Source organism: Macaca nemestrina, chromosome 1, assembly GCF_043159975.1.
Source record: "Macaca nemestrina isolate mMacNem1 chromosome 1, mMacNem.hap1, whole genome shotgun sequence".
Lineage (NCBI taxonomy): Eukaryota > Metazoa > Chordata > Mammalia > Primates > Cercopithecidae > Macaca > Macaca nemestrina.
The window spans coordinates 109,988,768-110,010,088 of record NC_092125.1 but is presented as its reverse complement, the minus strand read 5'-3'; the positions used below and the strand labels follow the sequence as shown (position 1 = coordinate 110,010,088).

The following is a 21,321-nucleotide window of genomic DNA, read 5'->3' as shown; positions in this document are numbered from 1 at the left end:
CTAGTTTATTTGCTTAGAGGTGTTTATAGTATTCTCTGATGGTAGTTTGTATTTCTGTGGGATCGGTGGTGATATCCCCTTTATCATTTTTTATTGCATCTATTTGATTCTTCTCTCTTCTTTATTAGTCTTGCTAGTGGTCTATCAATTTTGTTGATCTTTTCAAAAAAACAGCTCCTGGATTCATTGATTTTTTGAAGGGTTTTTTGTATCTCTATCTCCTTCAGTTCTGCTCTGATCTTAGTTATTTCTTGCCTTCTGCTAGCTTTTGAATGTGTTTGCTCTTGCTTCTCTAGTTCTTTTAATTGTGATGTGAGGGTGTCAATTTTAGATCTTTCCTGCTTTCCCTTGTGGGCATTTAGTGCTACAAATTTCCCTCTACACACTGCTTTAACTGTGTCCCAGAGATTCCGGTATGTTGTGTCTTTGTCCTCATTGGTTTCAAAGAACATCTTTATTTCTGCCTTCATTTCGTTATGTACGCAGTAGTCATTCAGGAGCAGGTTGTTCAGTTTCCATGCAGTTGAGCAGTTCTGAGTGAGTTTCTTAATCCTGAGTTCTAATTTGATTACACTGTGGTCTGAGAGACAGTTTGTTATAATTTCTGTTCTTTTACATTTGCTGAGAAGTGCTTTACTTCCAACTATGTGGTCAGTTTCGGAATAACTGCAATGTGGTGCTAAGAAGAATCTATATTCCGTTGATTTGGGGTGGAGAGTTCTGTAGATGTCTATTAGGTCTGTTTGGTGCAGAGCTGAGTTTAAGTCCTGGATATCCTTATTAATTTTCTGTCTCGATCTGTCTAATGTTGACAGTGGGGTATTAAAGTCTCCCATTACTATTGTATGGGAGCCTAAGTCTCCCTGTAGGTCTCTAAGGATTTGTTTTATGAATCTGGGTGCTCCTGTATTGGGTGCATATATATTTAAGATAGTTAGCTCTTCCTGTTGAATTGATCCCTTTACCATTTTGTAATGGCCTTCTTTGTCTCTTTTGATCTTTGTCGGTTTAAAGTCTGTTTTATCAGAGACTAGGATTGTAACCCCTGCTTTCTTGTTTTCCATTTGCTTGGTAGATCTTCCTCCATCCCTTTATTTTGAGCCTATGTGTGTCTCTGCACCTGAGATGGGTCTCCTGAATACAGCACACTGATGGGTCTTGACTCTTTATCCAATTTGCCAGTCTGCGTCTTTTACTTGGAGCATTTAGCCCATTTACTTTTTTTTTTTTTTTTTTTTTTTTTTTGAGACAGAGTCTTGCTCTGTCACCCAGGCTGGAGTGTAGTAGCCAGATCTCGGCTCACTGCAAGCTCCGCCCCCTGGGTTCATGCCATTCTCCTGCCTCAGCCTCCCGAGTAGCTGGGACTACAGGCGCCCACCACCTCGCCCAGGTAGTTTTTTGTATTTTTTAGTAGAGACGGGGTTTCACCGTGTTAGCCAGGATGGTCTCGATCTCCTGACCTCATGATCCACCCGTCTCGGCCTCCCAAAGTGCTGGGATTACAGACTTGAGCCACCGCGCCCGGCCGCCCTTTTACATTTAAGGTTAATACTGTTATGTGTGAATTTGATCCTGTCATTATGATGTTAGCTGGTTATTTTGCTTGTTAGTTGATGCAGTTTCTTCCTAGCATCAATGGTCTTTACATTTTGGCATGTTTTTGCAGTGGCTGGTACCGGTTGTTCCTTTCCATGTTTAGTGCTTCCTTCAGGAGCTCTTGTAAGGCAGGCCTGGTGGTGACAAAATTTCTCCTCATTTGCTTGTCTGTAAAGGATTTTATTTCTCATTCACTTATGAAGCTTATTTGGCTGGATATGAAATTCTGGGTTGAAAATTCTTTTCTTTAAGAATGTTGAATATTGGCTGCCACTCTCTTCTGGCTTGTAGCGTTTCTGCTGAGAGATCTGCTGTTAGTCTGATGGGCTTCCCTTTGTGGGTAACCCGACCTTTCTCTCTGACTGCCCTTAACATTTTCTCCTTCATTTCTATTTTGGTGAATCTGACAATTATGTATCTTGGAGTTGCTCTTCTCAAGGAGTATCTTTGTGGCGTTCTCTGTATTTCCTGAATTTGAACGTTGGCCTGCCTTGCTAAGTTGGGGAAGTTCTCCTGAATAATATCCTGAAGAGTGTTTTCCAGCTTGGTTCCATTCTCCTCGTCATTTTCAGGTACACCGATCAGACATAGATTTGGTCTTTTCACATAGTCCTATATTTCTTGGAGGCTTTATTCGTTTCTTTTTACTCTTTTTTCTCTGAACTTCTCGCTTCATTTCATTCATTTGATCTTCAATCACTGATACCCTTTCTTCCACTTGATCGAATTGGCTACTAAAGCTTGTGCATGCGTCGCATAGTTCTCGTGCCATGGTTTTCAGCTCCATCAGGTCATTTAAAGTCTTCTCTACGTTGTTTATTCTAGTTAGTCATTCGTCTAATCTTTTTTCAAGGTTTTTAGCTTCTTTGTGATGGGTTCGAACATCCTCCTTTAGCTCAGAGTTTGTTATTATCAATCGTCTGAAGCCTTCTCTCAACTTGTCAAAGTCATTCTCCGTCCAGCTTTTTTCTGTTGCTGGAGAGGAGCTGCGTTACTTTGGAGGAGAAGAGGCACTCTGATTTTTAGAATTTTCAGCTTTTCTGCTCTGGTTTCTCCCCATCTTTGTGGTTTTATCTACCTTTGGTCTTTGATGATGGTGATGTACAGATGGGGTTTTGGTGTGGATGTCCTTTCTGTTTGTTAGTTTTCCTTCTAACAGTCAGGACCCTCAGCTGCAGGTCTGTTGGAGTTTGCTGGAGGTCCACTCCAGACCCTGTTTGCCTGGGTATCACCAGTGGAGGCTGCAGAACAGCAAATATTGCAGAACGGTAAATGTTCCTGCCTGATCCTTCCTCTGGAAGCTTCGTCTCACAGCGGCACCCAGCTGTATGAGATGTTAGTTGGCCCCTACTGGGAGGTGTCTCCCAGTTAGGCTACTCGGGGGTCAGGGACCCACTTGAGGAGGGAGTCTGTCCGTTCTCAGATCTCGAACTCCGTGCTGGAAGAACCACTACTCTCTTCAAAGCTGTCAGACAGGGACGTTTAAGTCTGCAGAAGTTTCTGCTGCCTTTTGTTCAGCTATGCCCTGCCCACAGAAGTGGAGTCTACAGAGGCAGGCAGGCCTCCTTGAGCTGCGGTGGGCTCCCCCCAGTTCGAGCTTCCCAGTCGCTTTTTTTACCCGCTCACACCTCAGTAATGGCGGACGCCCCTCCCCCAACCTCGCTGCCGCCTTGCAGTTCAATCTCAGACTGCTGTGCTAGCAGTAAGCAAGGTTCCATGGGCGTGGGACCCTCCAAGCCAGGCGCGGGATATAATCTCCTGGTGTGCCATTTGCTAAGACCGTTGGAAAAGCACACTATTAGGGTGGGAGTGTCCCAATTTTCCGGGTACCGTCTGTCACAGCTTCCCTTGGCTAGGAAAGGGAATTCGCCAACCCCTTGCACTTCCCAGGTGAGGTGATGCCCTGCCCTGCTTCAGCTCACACTCCATGGGCTACACCCACTGTCCGACAAGCCCCAGTGAGATGAACCCAGTACCTCAGTTGGAAATGCAGAAATCATCCCTCTTCTGCGTCACTCAAGCTGGGAGCTGTAGATTGGAGCTGTTGCTATTCAGCCATCTTCAACACATGGTCAACCTTGTTTCACTACGCCTCAAATCTATTTACCTCCCTCCCCCACCACGGGGCTCCCACCAGATTATTTTGAAGCAAATCCTGGACGTTATGTAATTTCATCTGTTTTTATTTTATTTCAGTTTCTATCTCTAAAAAAATAAAGGACTACCTTTTTATTTATTTATTTTTTTTTTTTGAGATGGAGTCTCACTCTGTCGCCAGGGCTGGAGTACAGTGGCGTGATCTCAGCTGACTGCAATCTCTGCCTCCTGGGTTCAAGCAATTCTCCTGCCTTAGCCTCTCAAGTAGCTGGGATTACAGCCGCCCAGCACCACGCCCAGCTAATTTTTTGTATTTTTAGTAGAGACGGGGTTTCACCATGTTGGCCAGGCTGGTCTCGAATTCCCAACCACCTTGGCCTCCCAAAGTGCTGGGATTATAGGCATGAGCCACTGCGCCTGGCCAGGACTACCTTTTTAAACAACCACTATACCATTAATATCACACTTTATAATTTTAACAGTAATCAAACACAGAGACATTGTTCACATTTCCTTAATTGTGCACCACCATGCCTGGCTAATTTTCTTTTTTTTTTTTTTTTGGAAAGATGTGGTCTCACTGGCCAGGCATGGTGGCTCACGCCTGTAATCCCAGCACTTTGGGAGGCCAAGGTAGGTGGATCACTTGAGGCCAGGAGTTTGAGATCACCCTGGCCAAAATGGTGAAACCCTGTCTCTAATAAAAACATGAAAATGAGCTGGGCGTGCTGGCACACACCTGTAGTCCCAGCTACTTGGGAGGTTGAAACAGAGAATCACTGGAACCCGGGAGGCAGAGGATGCAGTGAGCAGAGATCACACCACTGCACTCCAGCCTGGGCAACAGAGTGAGATTCTGTCTCAAAAAAAAATAAAAAAGAAAAGAAAAAAAAAAGAAATGGGGTCTCACTATGTTACCCAGGCTGGTTTCGAACTCCTGGGCTCACGCGATCCTCCTGCCTCAGCCCTTCAAAGTGCTGAGATTACAGGCGTGAGACACCGCACCCAGCCTGATATGTCTTTTTACTGCATTTAAACCTACAAGTTCCTTGTCCCTTTTTATTTTCCTTGCAGTTTACTTACTGAAGATACTGGGTCATTTGTCCTGAAGTTTCCAAAGTCTAGATGAGCTACTTTATATTCCAGTTCAATACTGAACTACCTGTAGTTCCTAAACATCATGTTGTTACACTTTTGTGCCGTTAGCATAGCTCCTCTCTTTCCTTCTAATATCCTCTTAGCACAGAGCTCTCTAGACAGTGGGCTGTGGAAGCCCAGTGAGGACTCTATGAAGGTTTCCCGCTCCCCACCTTAGCCATACTTACCCACCACAGTTGGCTCCATTGGTACCTAGATGCATTCGGGGTTCACTTGAGGCAAGCTTGATCAGTTCATTCCACTCCTTCTGCCATTCATCCTCTGTGTATACCAGCCCTGACTGTGTGAAGGACAGGCAGGGAACATCGGGCAATTAGAGGCTGGGTTCTAAGAGGCAATACCTATTCTACCTTACTCACTGTTACTCCACTCCCTAATCCCTTAGCACTTGGTTTACAAATTATACTACAAAGTCAAATCTCTTCCCTCTTTTACAGTCAAGATCCATGAACGAATAATCTATGACTATTACACTTCTTTATAATCCATTCTTTTTTAACCGATTGCAATCTGTCCCGTTTCTGCCCTCCATCCTGCTCACCCACCTGCCACATACCATTTCACCTACCTGATTTTGGTAAAGAACAATGACCTTCTAATTGCCAAATTCAGTGGACCCTGGTTCTCATCTTAGCCTTCCCATGGGTTATTTTCCTTTTTAAATTTTCTTCACCATTAGCTTCCATAAGATTGCTTACTATTTCTCTAAACTCTGTGTGCCCCCAAAACAGTTGTGGTGTGTCAATGATTTTCGCCTTGGTTCCCTCTGGGTGATCTCTTCTACTGCCATAATCTCACCCACTACCATCTGTATGGTATATACCATCTATCTCCAGTCCAGATTTATTAATTTCTTTTTTTTTTTTTTTTCAGACAGAGTCACCCAGGCTGGAGTGCAATGGCACAATCTTGGCTCACTGCAACCTTCACCTCCCGGGTTCAAATGATTCTCCTGCCTCAGCCTCCCTAGTAGCTGGGATTACAGCACCTACCAACATACCCAGCTAATTTTTGTATTTTTAGTAGAGACAGGCTTTCACCATGTTGGCCAGGCTGGTCTCAAACTCCTGACCTGGTGATCCACCCGCCTCAGCCACCCAAAATGCTGGGATTACAGGCATGAGCCACTGCACCCAGTCTAGACTTCTTAATTTCTATATTCATATATCCAGCTACCTACTGGAGAATGCCACCTGCCCATGGCTACCTCAACTCTGTAGTCAAAATAGAACTCCTGTTTTTTCCCAAACCCACTCTTCTTTCTATTTTCCTACCTTAGTGAATAGTACCAACTATCACCCAAACATCCAAGCTCAAAACCAAGGAATTATTTAATATTCCTCTCTTTCTTTCACCCACCCCACACCTGGATACCTTCGTTTTTTTTGTTTTTTTTTTTTGTTTGTTTGTTTTTTTGAGATGGAGTCTCGCTCTGTCGCCCAGGCTGTAGTACAGAGGAACAATCTCGGCTCACTGCAACCTCCATCTCCTGGGTTCAAGCGATTCTCTTGCCTCAGCCTCCCAAATGGAAACGCTGCATACAAAGCCTACCTCCTGGCCCCTACCCACTTCTCTAGTCAGATATATCTCACTGAATTAGCTGTAGTTCCTGAAATGTACCGTGTTGTTTTATACCACTGAGCTTTTGTCTAAGTTGTTCCTTCTGCCTGGAATAGTTCACTTTCTACTGACCTTGTGAACAATTTCTCAACTTTTAGGACAGAACCCAAGTATCATTCCTCTAAATAGTCTCCTATATCTCCCTTGGTAGTCAACCACTCCTTCCTTTGTATCCTCTCTCCCTAACTGCTATAGAGTTGTTTTTTGTTGTTGTTGTTTTTGTTTGTTTGTTTTGAGACAAAGTCTTGCTCTGTCACCCAGGATGGAGTGCAGTGGCATGATCTTGGCTCACTGCAACCTCTACCTCTCAGGTTCAAGCAATTCTCCTGCCTCAGCCTCCTGAGTAGCTGGGACTACACATGCATGCCACCATGCCTGGCTAGTTTTGTATTTTTAGTAGAGATGGGGTTTCACCATGTTGGCCAGGCTAGTCTCGAACTACTAACAGGTGATCCACCTGCCTTGGCCTCCCAAAGTGCTGGGATTACAGGCATGAGCAAGCGCACCTGGCCGGCATTAACTGCTACAGAGATGTCTATCATGAGAGTCATACATGTTATAACCTGTTGCAATTATATATTTACATGTCCATCTTCTCCTCTACTCTAGGATCAGGTTTTATGCAATACGCCCAAGGTCTATTTTGTGACTGTAATCAATAAACATATGCTAAGTGAAACTACAATTTTTACCAAAGGAGACCAGGCAATGGTACAAGCAATTTTAAAACACGTTGGCTTTAGGATGTATATAATGATAAGGGAAATAAGTTTACCTTATTCATTTTATTTGGCTGACATTAGTATTAAAACGAGTCTACACTGCTTAACCGCACACTGACAGAGTAGAAGGAATCACTGGAAACATGAGGGGGACTGGGAACAAATTTAATTGGAAATTTTTTAATGATACAGCTATTTGACACATTTCAATTTGTAAAATGCTATCACAAATTTTACTTCAATTAAAAATAAAGAGAGCGGGCTGGGCACGGTGGCTCACGCCTGTAATCCCAGCACTTTGGGAGGCGGAGGCAGGTGGATCACGAGGTCAGGAGATTGAGACCATCCTGGCTAACACGGTGAAACTCCGTCTCTACTAAAAAGTACAAAAAATTAGCCGGGCGTAGTGGCGGGCACCTGTAGTCCCAGCTACTTGAGAGGCTGAGGCAGGAGAATGGTGTGAACCCGGGAGGCAGAGTTTGCAGTGAGCTGAGATGGTGCCACTGCACTCCAGCCTGGGCGACAGAGCAAGACTCTGTCTCATAAATAAATAAATAAATAAATAAATAAATAAATAAATAAAGCGATGCCCAGGTTCTATATGGAGTGCTGCAGTCACTCCAATAGACGCATCGGGAGGGATCCGGCTCCCTCTTCCTCGCCTGTTTCTGCTTCCTGTTATAATATACACAGCCACTAGATGGTGTACACTTCTAGCTTTAACATTTAAGAAACTATTCCTGAGCCTCACCACCAATTTCAACATAAAACAAGGAAGCCCAGGAAATCAAAACTAACTTAGTGTGGTTTTGGTACTGGGGAGCTAAAGGAAGCTTCCCAAGTTCATTATCCCCCTCCTACCATTCCCACTCCCAAGGTAGGTATAATGCTATGAATGGTCTAAGCTAAGACAATTATGAAGGCCACATTTTCAGTATGAACGTTCACTGCCCTGAGCAAAAGGAGTAAAACGATCACTCCATTACTAGCCACTATTTTCTATGCATGTTGGGGACTTTTAGAGGGAAAGGCTGACTGAGAGGGAAAGGCTGGCTGGCCAAGGATAGAACTTGGGTATTTCTGGGTTTCCTGGTTAAATACCATTATAATCTAACCCCATCTTTAGAATAACAGCTGTCATTGCTTTAATAACTGAAATTGGGTACACTTATTTTCTGGCTGTTGCTGTCATTTCTACTTAATAGCTGGCATGTTCTGGTTTGGCCTTTTCTTGCTTCTGCAGTGGTTAAGGTTCCGGTATTATCTGAACTCAACAGTGAAGAGGACAAAGTTGACTGCCACAAAACTGACTGCTGACTGGCTTTGGATTCTAAATTCTAGGCTAGCTCTAGCTTTTGGTGCTAATAAAGAATGTCATTTATGTGGCCTTGCCCCTATGGGTTTATTTCCCTCAGGAATCTTCTGGGGAAGACTGGCTGCTCAAGGACAGGATTCTGATCTTAATATCATCCTACTTTTAACAACTGGATTATATGTTTTTGAGGAAGAAACATAGCATGTTCTACTTACATATTAAATCTTCAGGACATAAAATTCTAAATAACTAAAACAAAAAAAACTCTTCTATATTGTCAGTTATGACAGAGCTGACTACTCTGTCATAAGCTGACTACTACAGTGGTGCGACTTTTCTCATTTCTCATAAAATGAGAAAAAAAGAAAGATGGACGAAAAAGGAAAGCTTCTGAAGAGATACTGCCATATTAAATGCCAGAAAGATCCAGCCATAACATGGCAAAAAAAAAAAAAAAGATATACATAAAAAGCAGGAGATATAAACATAGGAGACAGAATCACAGGAAGAGGAAATAGGGAGTCTCATTATTTTTATGTAAAGGCATAATGTCATTATTGAAGGGAAGTAATCAGCAAACTTTTTCTGTAAAGGGCCAGGTAGTCAATAAGTATGGACTTTGCAGGCCATATGTTACTACTCCGCTGTTGGAGGAAGAAAGCAGTTACACGTGTAAACATGCAAGAAATGCGCAGGGCTGTGTTCTGATAAAAGTGGGGTTTTTTTGGTTTTTGTTTTTTTTTTTTTTTTTTTACAAAACAGCCATAGTTTGCCCAACCCATTTTGGAGAGGGCAAGTACAAACAATCTGTTGTTACTCCCTTATATAAGAGCAGCCTCAATATCTGTCAAACTCCTGAGAAGTACTGTTCAAACTCAATTAAACAGGTATGCTTTTTGTGTGTGTGTGATTAGAATGCTGGTTCCTTATGCTTTTTAAAATTTAAAATAAACTAAAACTGAGTATATGAAAAACAAATGGTATTTATGTACAAAAAGATTTTTAAGTATTCACATTTCTATAGGGGCTGAAAACGTAAGTCTTTAAAAATTGATCTAGCCTTATTACAAGCAAAAAAAACCAAAACAATACAAAAATCCTATGGAATTGTCATAACTCATTTTGCAAAATACTGCCACTAAAAGCTATAAAGCACCTATTGGGGGAAAAGCACAATGTTAGATAACCTCTCTGTAGGTCTCATGCCCACCACCACTTCTCATGACCACATCAGAAGGCATTTACCCCACTGGCGTTAACTGCATTTTGTCCAATTTTCAGGATCATAAGGGGAGTCACACTGACTTAAACACTTGGAAATATTTTCTACTGGCAGGCACCAGGTGACTCTGGTAGCTAGGTAACTTTAGGAAACAAGGTGCTCCCACCCACACTCTCCCACCTCTTTATTCTGCTGTGTCTGCTGCCACCTCCAGCGCCTTTTCAATGCTTCCTTCTCGACTCCCTTCTCCATCAGTGCATACAAAGCTTTCCGCAGCATCAAGTCCCGATCATGGAAACCCCACATCCCTGTGGCAAAAAAGCATAATGGTAAGATACCTCAGCTTGACTCTGCTGACTGATGTATTTTTAGTAGAGACAGGGTTTCACCATGTTGGCCAGGCTGGTCTCGAACTCCTGGCCTCAAGTGACCCCCCCTGCCTTTTTACCCTCCCAAAGTGCTGGGATTATAGGTGTGAGCCATGGCACCAGGCTGCAAATAATATATTAAGTTGTAAATTGACTTAATTTTTTGTTTATTTGGTTTTTTTGTGGGTTTTTGTTTTTGTTGTTGTTTTTTTTGAGACAGAGTTTCGCTCTGTCCCCCAGGCTGGAATGCCATGTGTGGTCTTGGCTTACCGCAACCTCCGCCTCCCGTGTTCAAGAGATTCTCCTGCCTCAGCCTCCCAAGTAGCTGGGATTACAGGTGCCCACCAACATATCCGGCTAATTTCTGTATTTTTAGTAGATACAGGGTTTCACGATGTTGGCCAGGCTGGTCTTGAACTTCCGACCTCAGGTGATCGGCCCACCTTGGCCTCCCAAAGTGCTGGGATTACAGGTGTGAGCCACCACGCCTGGCTTTTTATTTATTTATTTATTTATTTTTTGAGACAGAGTCTTGCTCCGTTGCTCAGGCTGCAGTACAGTGGTGTGATCTCGGCTCACTCACTGCAACCTCCGTCCCCCGGATTCAATGATTCTCCTGCCTCAGCCTCCCTAGTAGCTGAGATTACAGGCACCTGCCACCATGCCGGGCTAATTTTTATATTTTTAATAGAGACGAGGTTTCACCGTGTTGACCAGGCTGGTCTCAAACTCCTGGCCTCAAGTGATCTTCCCACCTTGGCCTCCCACAATGTTGGAATTATAGGCGTGAGCCACTGCACCCAGCCCTTACTTTAAATGTTAAGCCTATTTACAGCGGGGCATGGTGGCTCCCACCTGTAATCCCAGCTACTTGGGAGGCTGAGGCAGGAGAATCGCTTGAACCCAGGGGTGGAGGTTGCAGTGAGCCAAGATCATGCCCCTGTACTCCAGCCTGGGCAACAGACTGAGACTCCACCTCAAAAACTAAATAAATAAAATAAAGTAAGTGTGTGTTACAAAGGACTGCTAAAAATGTATCTTTTTCATACACCAAAAGAATAAATATCAAGTAGAATTGTACACACACACACACATCTAGCTATACATTGCTGGCTTACTCCTACTCACTACTCTTGGGGTCAGCTTTCAAAGCCAGCCCAAGCTAATATCTGTGCTCTCTTCACTATCTCACTCACAAAGGCAGGGCTCACTCCCATTTCCTGTTGTGCCAACATAAACACACAGACACGCACATATGCATGCACAATCTTGCTCTGAACCATCATTTCTGCCTAAGATCAAGGTTGTCTGGATCAAGTCCTACACATGAGATTTGACTCAACTGCTTCCTTTCTGCAGGCAAATGGAGGACTGCTTTCAAGACTCACCAAGGGAGGCTGCATGCAGGAGACAGTTCCCATCTCCAGTAGTTGCCAAAGGAAGCAGCCTCTGACAGGTGGGATCCACACTCACCCACCAGTTCAAACGCCCTGTAGAAACAAGATATTGGAGGAAAAGGAGATTATCCATGAAGCTCTTCCCACCTTCCTATTTCTAAAACAGACTCCAAAGCAGCCTCCTCTAGGATGCCTACCCAGAATAAAACCATCACTCGATTACTCTTTATATCTTCTTCACTTATATCTAGTCAGTCAGAATCTTGTGAGCACAATTGGTTAGATCAGTGAGTAGTGTCAATTTTGTCCCAAAGGGACACTGGCAATGACTGAAGATATGTTTGCATGTCACAACTGGTAGCGGGATGCTACTGGTATCTAATGGGCAGAGGTCAGGGATGCTGCTAACCTGATATAATGCACAAGGCAGCTTGCAAAACAAAGAATTATCTAGACCAAAATGTCAATAGTACCAAGGTTGAGAAACCCTGGGTTAAATGATGAGGCTAAGCACATAAGTTGAAACCGTTGACTGCTTGAACTGGCTCTGATTCCTTCCCTCCACTCAGGAGACGAGTATGTATCACAGCAACAAAGCTCAGCAAAAATCCATCATGAACAAAACAAAAACAACTCAAAGCATGTATTTAAGGTGTCCTATGAGTATCATCTGCATATATGACAGTATGTCAGCATGTGTGGGGTGTGACTTTAAAGGAATAAGCAGTAAGATAAAGTACACAAAACACCCAAGAAAATAAGTTTTAATTCCATACAGTCATCCCACAATTGCCAACCCATTATTTACATGAGGAAAATATTTTATGAGTGATGCGTAAGTTTTCTTGAACTACTGCGGAGCATAGTTTCTTGAACTACTGAAAGAAAAACTGGCTTATAAACTCCCCAGACTTAAAATTATTAAGTTAGATAATTTACTAACTTAAAAAAACATTACAAATAGATGTATATGGTTAGTATAGAAGGTTATGAAATGAAAAATAAAAGCTTCCTTTCCATGCCCTCATCTAACTCCAGTTCTTATCCCACGCAAGCATTTTAATGCCTAATTAGATTTTCCAAAATTCGCAGCTGCCTTACCCTGTAAGAATTAATTTTAACAATAATTTAAGATAAACACAATTACAAAGGTAAATACATTTGGGGGGATAGGTTCACTACTGTGCATCATCTACAGCATTGGTCATTTTTGTTCACAAGGGTGTTCCAGGGCCATTTATAATTAGTTGTATTTTTTTCATGTATTGATTTCTAGGTATTGATTCCTAGGCCTTTTCACATGTATATCTGGTTTCTCTTCCATCAAACAGGAAATTCCCAGAGTAAAGTATCTAATCTGTATCCTTTCTTTAAGGACAGCACAAGTTTATCCCACTGACTCCTGACTTTGACTGCAATCAGATCACACACTTAAACTGGAAGCTACCGATCAAGCACAGCCCCTCCACAAGGCTGCCTGTAGGTGGAGAGTAGAGGGAAGAGCGTGGGAGAGGAAGCACTCACTGACCTGCCTGTTCCAAGGCAACCAGCATGGACTGCTCAATGAGGTCTCTCTCTATGAAGCTGCGGAAGTCTTCATTATACACAGTGAGATCTGGAAGCTGGAAGGCACAGATGGGCATTTCCAGGGGGTGCTCATTGCTCCCCCCACCCCCACCATTGGAGGAGACATGGGACCGGGCCAGGGAAACAATGCTGGAGCTGGCGTGGGAGATGCCCCTAGACAGGCGTTTTTCTGCAATGAGAAATGGAGTCACCTTAGAACACACACAGCCCACTTGGAGAATTCTACACTGATGTGGTGATAGTTACCTCTCAACAAGGTTTACAGTCAGAGAAAAACTAAGTCTAACTGACTACTGAATTTCAGAATCCTTTTTCTGAAGCCAAATACAATTGGAGAAATAGAGAAAGTATTTTTGCAGGCACTCACATTAGCACCAAATATCCATTCCTCTTTCTACCCTTCTTTGGAATTTGCCTGATCTTCCCCTCCCTCTGACTCTGTCTTCCTCCACTGCCATTATTTCCCAATGTGATAGGGACCTATTCATTTAGCAATTTAGTCATTGTTTGGTGGGAGGAGAGGGAATAAGGGAAGTGAGGTTTCACTAGACTAGAGTTAGTCAAATAATCTCTCTGGTAATTTCAGGGTCTTGGAAAATACCTTTTCTAAAGGGTATTTTCATTCTAGAAAGATTATAAAAGATTTCCATTATAGAAAAGAAAATCCTTTGGGAGGCCGAGGCAGGTCGATCATTTTAGGTCAGGAGTTCGAGACCAGCCTGGCCAACATGGTGAAACCCTGTCTCTACTAAAAATACAAAAATTAGCCGGGCATGGTGGTGTGCCCCTGTAATCCCAGCTACTCAGGAGGCTGAGGTGGGAAAATTGCTTGAACCTAGGAGATGGAGGCTGCAGTGAGCCGAGATCATGCCACTGCACTCCAGCCTGGGCAACAGAGCAAGACCCCATCTCAAAAAAAAAAAAAAAAAGACAATCAACAATAAATCTTACACATTTGGGAACTTTCTTCCTACATCAATAACATTAATCTATACTGCTTACTACAACTTTTCTCAATACACATTATTTATCAGAAATTTATAGGGACAGTCAATTCTTAACAGTCTATAGAGGAGGGCAATAATATAGATAGCACCCCACATCATTTCATTTGTTTTGAATACATGACACTTGTAATTCCCAAGCAGATATTCCATTGTGATTATAATTTGCTCAGTGCAGTATTACAGTACATTTGTATGGCTTCAATTATGTAACAATTTAATGACGATCCAAAGGAGGCAAAATTTCAAAAGCATGTTGGGCCGTTCTTAATACAATATTTGCAATATATGATACACAAAATAAACTGAGTTGTCTAAAGTTATCTTATAGTGATGTTATTTTTAAAATACGTTTTAGTTTTGTTTTTTGTTTTTGTTCTTTAATTGAGAGAGTCTCACTCTGTCACTCAGGTTGGAGTGCAGTGCTGCAATCTCAGCTCACTGCAACCTCTGCCTCCCAGGTTCAAGAGATTCTCCTGCCTCAGCCTCTGAGTAGCTAGGATTACAGGCGCATGCCACCACACCCAGCTAATTATTTTTGTATTTTTAGTAGAGATGGGGTTTCTCCACATTGGCCAGGCTGTTCTCCTCAAACTCCTGACCTCAGGTGATCTGCCAGCCTTGGCCTCCTAAAGTGCTGGGATTACAGGCTTGAGCCACCACGCCCACCTTAAAAATATTTTTTAGGTATTTGTAGGCTGGGCATGGTGGCTCACACCTGTAATCCCAAAACTTTGGGAAGCCAAGGTAGAAGGATCACTTGAGCCCAGGAATTTGAGACCAGCCTGGGCAACAGAGTGAGACCCCATTTCTACAAAGAATCAAAAATTTAGCTAGGCGAGGTGGTGCGTGCCCATGGTTCCAGCTACTTGGGAGGCTGAGGCGGTAAGATCCCTTGAGCCCAGGAGGTTTAGACTGTAGTGAGCTGTGTTCCGCCAGCCTCACTCCAGCCTTGGGAGACAGAGCAAGACCCTGCCTCAAAAACAGTACCACATGCCTATGGTAAAAAATTAATATACTATCAAAAAGTATCAAATGATTTCACAAGGAAGTCTTCTTCTCATTCAAAATTCCTGATCCCTTCCTCAGAGGCAAACTTTTGTATCCTTCTAGAAATTTTTATGCATACAGAAGCATATACAGGTTTTGGTCGGGCGTGGCGTCTCACGCCTGTAATCCCAGCACTTCAGGAGGCCAAGGCGGGCAGATCATGAGGTCAGGAGATCGACACCATCCTGGCCAACACAGTGAAACCCTATCTCTACTAAAAATGCATATACAGCTTTTAAAATAGTCTTTTAAAACACAAATGAGAGTATACTACATACACTGTATTGCATCTTATCTTTTTGAAAAAAACTATATATATATTTTTATATGGAGTCTCACTCCATCACCCAGGCTGGAGTACAGTGGCGCAATCTAGGTTTACTGCAACCTCTGCCTCCTGGGCTTAAGCAAGTGTCCTGCCTCAGCCTCCCGAGTAGCTAGGATTACAGGTGTGCACCACCATGACCAGCTAATTTTTGTAATTTTAGCAAAGACAGGGTTTCACCATGTAGGCCAGGCTGGTCTCGAACTCCTGACCTCAGGTGATCCACCAGCTTTGGCCTCGCAAAGTGCAGGGATTACAGGTGTGAGCCACCATGCCCAGCCCCTTTCTGAATAGATTTTAGAAATTTTTCCAAAACAGTACACCAAGTTCTACCTAATTCTTTCTAATGACTGCAGAGTATTCCACAATATGGATGATTACAATTTACTTAACCACTCCTTTACTAATGGACATTAAATGTTTTCAGGGATAGGCACAGTGGCTCACACCTATAATCCCAGCATTTTGGGGGGCCAAGTCAGATGGATTGCCTCAAGGAAAAAAAAAAAAAGTTTCAAGATGTAATTATTGTAAAATAATGCTGCTGTGAGTAACCTTATATGCTGCATTTATATATTTCTTTTTTAAAATTTTTATTCATTTATTTACTTTTTTGAGACCGTCTAGCTCTGTCACCCAGGCTGGAGTGCAGTGGTGTAATCTCAGTTCACTGCAACCTCCGCTTCCCAAGTTCAAGCAATTCTCCTGCCTCAACCTCCCAACTAGCTGGGATTACAGACATGTACCACCAAGCCTAGCTAATGTTTGTATTTTTAATAGAGATGGGGTTTTACCATGTTGGCCAGACTGGTCTTGAACTCCTGATCCGTCCACCTCGGCCTCCCAAAGTGCTGGGATTACAGGCGTGAGCCACCACACCCGACCTTATGTATTTATTTAAAGGATACATATGTGCACATACACATATATGATAAATTGCTAGATATCAAATTGCTAAGTCAGAGTACGTATGCATTTTAATTTTGATAGATATTGGCAAATATTAACAAATTACCCCCCAAAGAGGTAGTGGTTCTTTCAATTCTACCTTTATGTGAACTTTATATCAACAAGGAGATTGTTATTCTCCTTCCTCTATTTCTTTCACAGTATCTGAGGAAGGCTTTTATACAAGATAACACTAAAGATGCAGAGATGCAGTGAGGGACTGCAGCACCTGGGCAGACTGAGGCCCCCTCAATCTGGGTTCAGCTGGGAGAAGGGGAAGAAATGGAATCACCTCCAATGAATCACTAGACTTTATGACTCCATTTAACAATCCCCTCCCTTCCTACTCCATATACGGAAACATTCCCCAGTCACCCCAGTACCTTGAACGATGTCATCCTGCCGTTGGAGGATGGGTCGGGGAGGGCGAGAAGGCTCTCTGTCAGAAAATCCTTTTTCAGGGGTCCTGGAGCCACCAATCCCCTCACTAAAGGATGGGGGTAGGTTCCCAGCATGGACTTGACGTAGCTGTTCAAAATCACTGAGGGCGGCACTTACGTCCCAATTCTTTCCTGTCAGGAGACAAAGCAAAAAGCAAATTGTGCACCCATAGTATAGAGACACAAAGATCACACTAACTATCCTATCAAAACCAGCATGCAAATACGCATGCACATAATCATTCTTTTTTTCCTTACCCTGCTTTAATTTTCTTTATAACACTTCAATCTAACTTACCAAATGTCTTTACTTACTTATTTGTTGTCTATTTCCTAAGTAAGTGCCATGAAAATAGAAACTTTGTCCCTCTGAACTAAAAGAGCCCTTAAAGATCTAGTAACCTAAAATTAAAACTTCCTTTTACAGATAAAGTCTAGAGAAGTAAATTATTTGCCCAAAGTCACAGCTAGTTCACACCAGACCCAGTAGGACGCAAGCCCAGGTCTCCTAATTCTGAGATCCAAAGAGGTTCTTAGTCTACATGTACTCTAGTGTGCTCTAAACCACTAAACCTGCATATAAGATCATGGGCTTGTGCATTTTCTAGTGAAAGAGTTCATAGCTGTCATCAGCTTATCAAAGGAAACAGTATTTCCCCCAAATTTAAGAATCACCATTCTACTAAAGAAATGACCCTGAGGCCGGGCACGGTGGCTCAAGCCTGTAATCCCAGCACTTTGGGAGGCCAAGACGGGCGGATCACGAGGTCAGGAGATCGAGACCATCCTGGCTAACACGGTGAAACCCCGTCTCTACTAAAAAATAGAAAAAACTAGCCGGGTGAGGTGGCGGGCACCTGTAGTCCCAGCTACTCGGGAGGCTGAGGCAGGAGAATGGCGTAAACCCGGGAGGCGGAGCTTGCAGTGAGCTGAGATCCGGCCACTGCACTCCAGCCTGGGCGACAGAGCGCGACTCCGTCTCAAAAAAAAAAAAAAAAAAAGACCCTGAAAGATAAGATTTGTCATAATGCATTTTTCTGATGCTTTCTCCAGCTAAATTATTCAACAAATATGCATTGTATAATTGCTCACACTTCTTTCTCTTCTATTCCATCTACCACCACCTTCATTCAATTCCTATCACCTACTGTCCTACCTCCAATCCATTCCAAAGAATCCCATGAGATTAATCTTTCTAAAGCACAGTTGTGATGATTTTAGTTCCATAATCGAGATTTTTAATGGTTTACCACTACCTACAGAATAAAACTCAGGCTCTTTGACCTGATACTCAAGGCTTTATATGTCCTGGCCTACTTATCTGGCCTCTTCTCTGTGTTTCAATGTACTTATCCGTGAAAATGCAGATGACAGTAACAGAACCAACCTCATAGAGTTGTTATCAAGATTAAATGAGCTGAAAGCACTTAGAATAGTGCTTGGTTTTACTTACAATTTTACATCTAAATCATGACTGATGATTTTACTTCTAAATCATTATATTAGCCAATTGTTCTGACTCCCTTTGCTCACTCTGTTCCAGTCATCACTGACCTTGCTGTTCCTAGAACATGCTAAGTCCACTCCCACTCTAGGGCCTTTCCACTGACTATTCCCTCTACCTAGAAGGTTCTTTCCCCAATATATCCACACAGACAACTCCTCATTAGCTTTAGGTATTTGCTTAAATATCACATTGTTAGTAAGACCTACCCTGACTTAAAAATCAAAACCCACTTCATCATTCCCTTTACTCTTCTCCATAGCACTTAACAGTTTATAATATACTTTATAATTTACTTAGTTATCACATTTGTTGTTTATTGACCCTCTCTCCTGCTAGAACATGAAGGCAGGTATTTTTGTTTGTTTTGTTTTGTTAGAGCATCCAGAACAGTACCTGGCACACAGTAGTTACTCAATAAATATTTGTTGAATTAATGGAGAACTCTTCTCCTGAATCAATGCATGAATGAGTGACATCTGCCTTGAGCATCAGATCTATACTTCCAACTGTCTGCAAATCTCATTAAAATCAGGTCTTCCTAACAATCCACATGGCCAAATTGAGTATCCATCATTTTCCTTCCTAAAACTTGCTGCGTCTCCTCTTCCTACATTCCTTAAATCAGTAATGGCATCACAATCCCTCCAGGCCCTGAAACTTCAGTCATTTTCAGCTCCTCAAGTTTCCTCAGATCACACTCTTCCTCTTCCCTCACCACCAAGTCAATCTTCATAGTTGTTTGTACCCCTAAAACATCTCTCAAATCCATTTCTTATTATCCATTTTTATTGCCACTGCCCGATTTGAGGTCCTCATAATCTTTACTTGGTCTTTGGTCTTTTAGGAAGGAATTCTCTATCTGATCTCTCTCCTCCTAATCTCTTTCCTCTCTAATTTGTTCTTTATAATATGATAGTTTACTTTTGATTTCTTTCTCTTCTTTTCTATTATCGGTATTGAACAGTCCTATTAGCCAGGTGTGGTGGTGTGTGCTCGTAGGCCTAGCTACTCAGGAGGCTGAGATGGGAGGCTCACTTGAGCCCAGGAGGCAGAGGTTGCAGTGAGCTAAGATCACACAACTACACTTCTGCCCGGATGACAGAATGAGACCCCATCTCATACAAAACAAAACAAAAACTGAACAGTCCTATTGAAATACAATCAGTTAACTTGTTGTTGTTATTGAGATGGAGTCTTGCTCTGATACCCAGGCTGGGGTGCAGTGGCACACTCTCGGCTCACTGGAACCTCCTCCTCCTGGATTCAAGCAATTCTGCCTCAGCCTCTCAAGTAACTGCGATAACAGGCGCGTGCCACCACTCCCGGCTAATTTTTGGTGTTTTTTTTTTTTTTTTGAGATGGAGCCTTGCTCTGTCGCCCAGGCTGGAGTGCAGTGGCCGGATCTCAGCTCATTGCAAGCTCTGCCTCCCGGGTTTACACCATTCTCCTGCCTCAGCCTCCCGAGTAGCTGGGACTACAGATGCCCGCCACCTCGCCCAGCTAGTTTTTTGTATTTTTTAGTAGAGACGGGGTTTCACCGTGTTAGCCAGGATGGTCTCAAACTCCTGACCTCAGGTGATCCACCTGCCTCCGCCTCCCAAAGTGCTGGGATTACAGGCATGAGCCACTGCACCCGGCCTCAGTTTTAAAAGAAAAAACAAGCAACAGAAAGAAAATGAGGATGTGGTCCTTTTATGCCCCTTCTAAACTTTTTTCTTTTTTTTTTTTTTCTTTTTCATTTTTGAGATGGAGTCTCATTCTGTCGCCCAGGCTGGAGTGCAGTGGCATGATCTCAGCTCACTGCAACCTCCACCTCCTGGGTTCAAGCCATTCTCTGCCTCAGCCTCCCAAGTAGCTGGGATTACAGGTGTGCACCACCATGCCCGGCTAATTTTTGTATTTTTTTAGCCAACAAGGTTTCACCATGTTGGCCAGGCTGGTCTGGAACTCCAGAGTCTCGTTCTGTCACCCAGGCTGGAGTGCAGTGGTGCAATCTCGGCTCACTGCAACCTCCGCCCTACTGTGTTCAAGCAATTCTAACACTTCAGCCTCCTGAGTAGCTGGGATTACAGGCATGTGCCACCATGCTGAGCTAAGTTTTTTGTATTTTTCCTTCTAAATTATCTTAATTCCACCCACTTCTATCTATTGCTACCACCTTAGTCTACATCATCATCATCTGTCACCTGAACTAAGGCAATATTCCTAACTGTTTTAATCATTTATTCTCTGGCCAGAGTGTTCTCTACAAGTACACTGTTAAAAACTCAAATCCAGTCATGTCACTCCCCTGATTAAAATCCTTCACCAGTTTCCTAGTAAACTTAGAATAAAATTTCAACTCCTCACATCATAGCCTACAAAGGCCCTGCACTCTCTTTTTTTCTTTTCTTTCTTTTTTTTTTCTTAATAACTTTTTGTTGTTGTTGTTGAGACAGAGTCTCACTCTGTCACCCGGGCTGGAGCGTAGTGGCAGAATCTCGGCTCACTGCAGCCTGTGCCTCCCAGGTTCAAGAGATTCTCCTGCCTCAGCCTCCCGAGCAGCTGGGACTACAGGCACCCGCCACCACACCCAGCTAATTTTTGTATTTTTAGTAGAGATGGGGTTTCACCATGTTGGCCAGGCTGGTCTCAAACTCCTGACCTCAGGTGATCTGCCTGCCTCAGCCTCCCAAAGTGTTAAGATTACAGGCATGAGCCACTGTGCCCAGCCTCTTTCTTCCTTTCTTTTCTTTCTTTTTTTTTTTTTAAAGAGATGAGGTCTTGCTATGCTGCCCAGGCTGGTCTCAAACTCCTGGACTTAAGCGATCCTCCCACTTCAGCCTCCCAGGTAGCTGGGATTATAGTGAATGCCACCGTACCTGGCTAGAGCCCCTATTTTCTGCTTCCTACCTATCTCACCAGCTTCCTACCACTCTTGCACCATTCTTACTACCTCATTATTAATAGTTTCTCCAATGTGCCA

The 21,321-nt window shown here is 43.1% G+C and overlaps 1 protein-coding gene across 4 annotated transcripts in view; it reads right to left on the bottom strand.

Moving 5' to 3' along the window:
- LOC105497793 (OTU deubiquitinase 7B) overlaps positions 1-21,321 on the bottom strand; it is a 137,171-nt gene that overhangs the window by 16,560 nt on the left and 99,290 nt on the right. For 3 of the 4 annotated variants that reach the window (XM_071086262.1, XM_011769158.2, XM_011769160.3), the window contains exons 3-7: positions 16,793-16,981; positions 13,024-13,251; positions 11,487-11,588; positions 9,911-10,038; positions 5,019-5,131 (exon numbers count right to left, since the gene is read on the bottom strand). In XM_071086262.1, coding sequence (XP_070942363.1) covers positions 5,019-5,131; positions 9,911-10,038; positions 11,487-11,588; positions 13,024-13,251; positions 16,793-16,981 — 760 coding nt within the window. The remainder of the gene's footprint in view (positions 1-5,018; positions 5,132-9,910; positions 10,039-11,486; positions 11,589-13,023; positions 13,252-16,792; positions 16,982-21,321) is intronic. The other variant, XM_011769161.2, reaches the window with a different exon arrangement.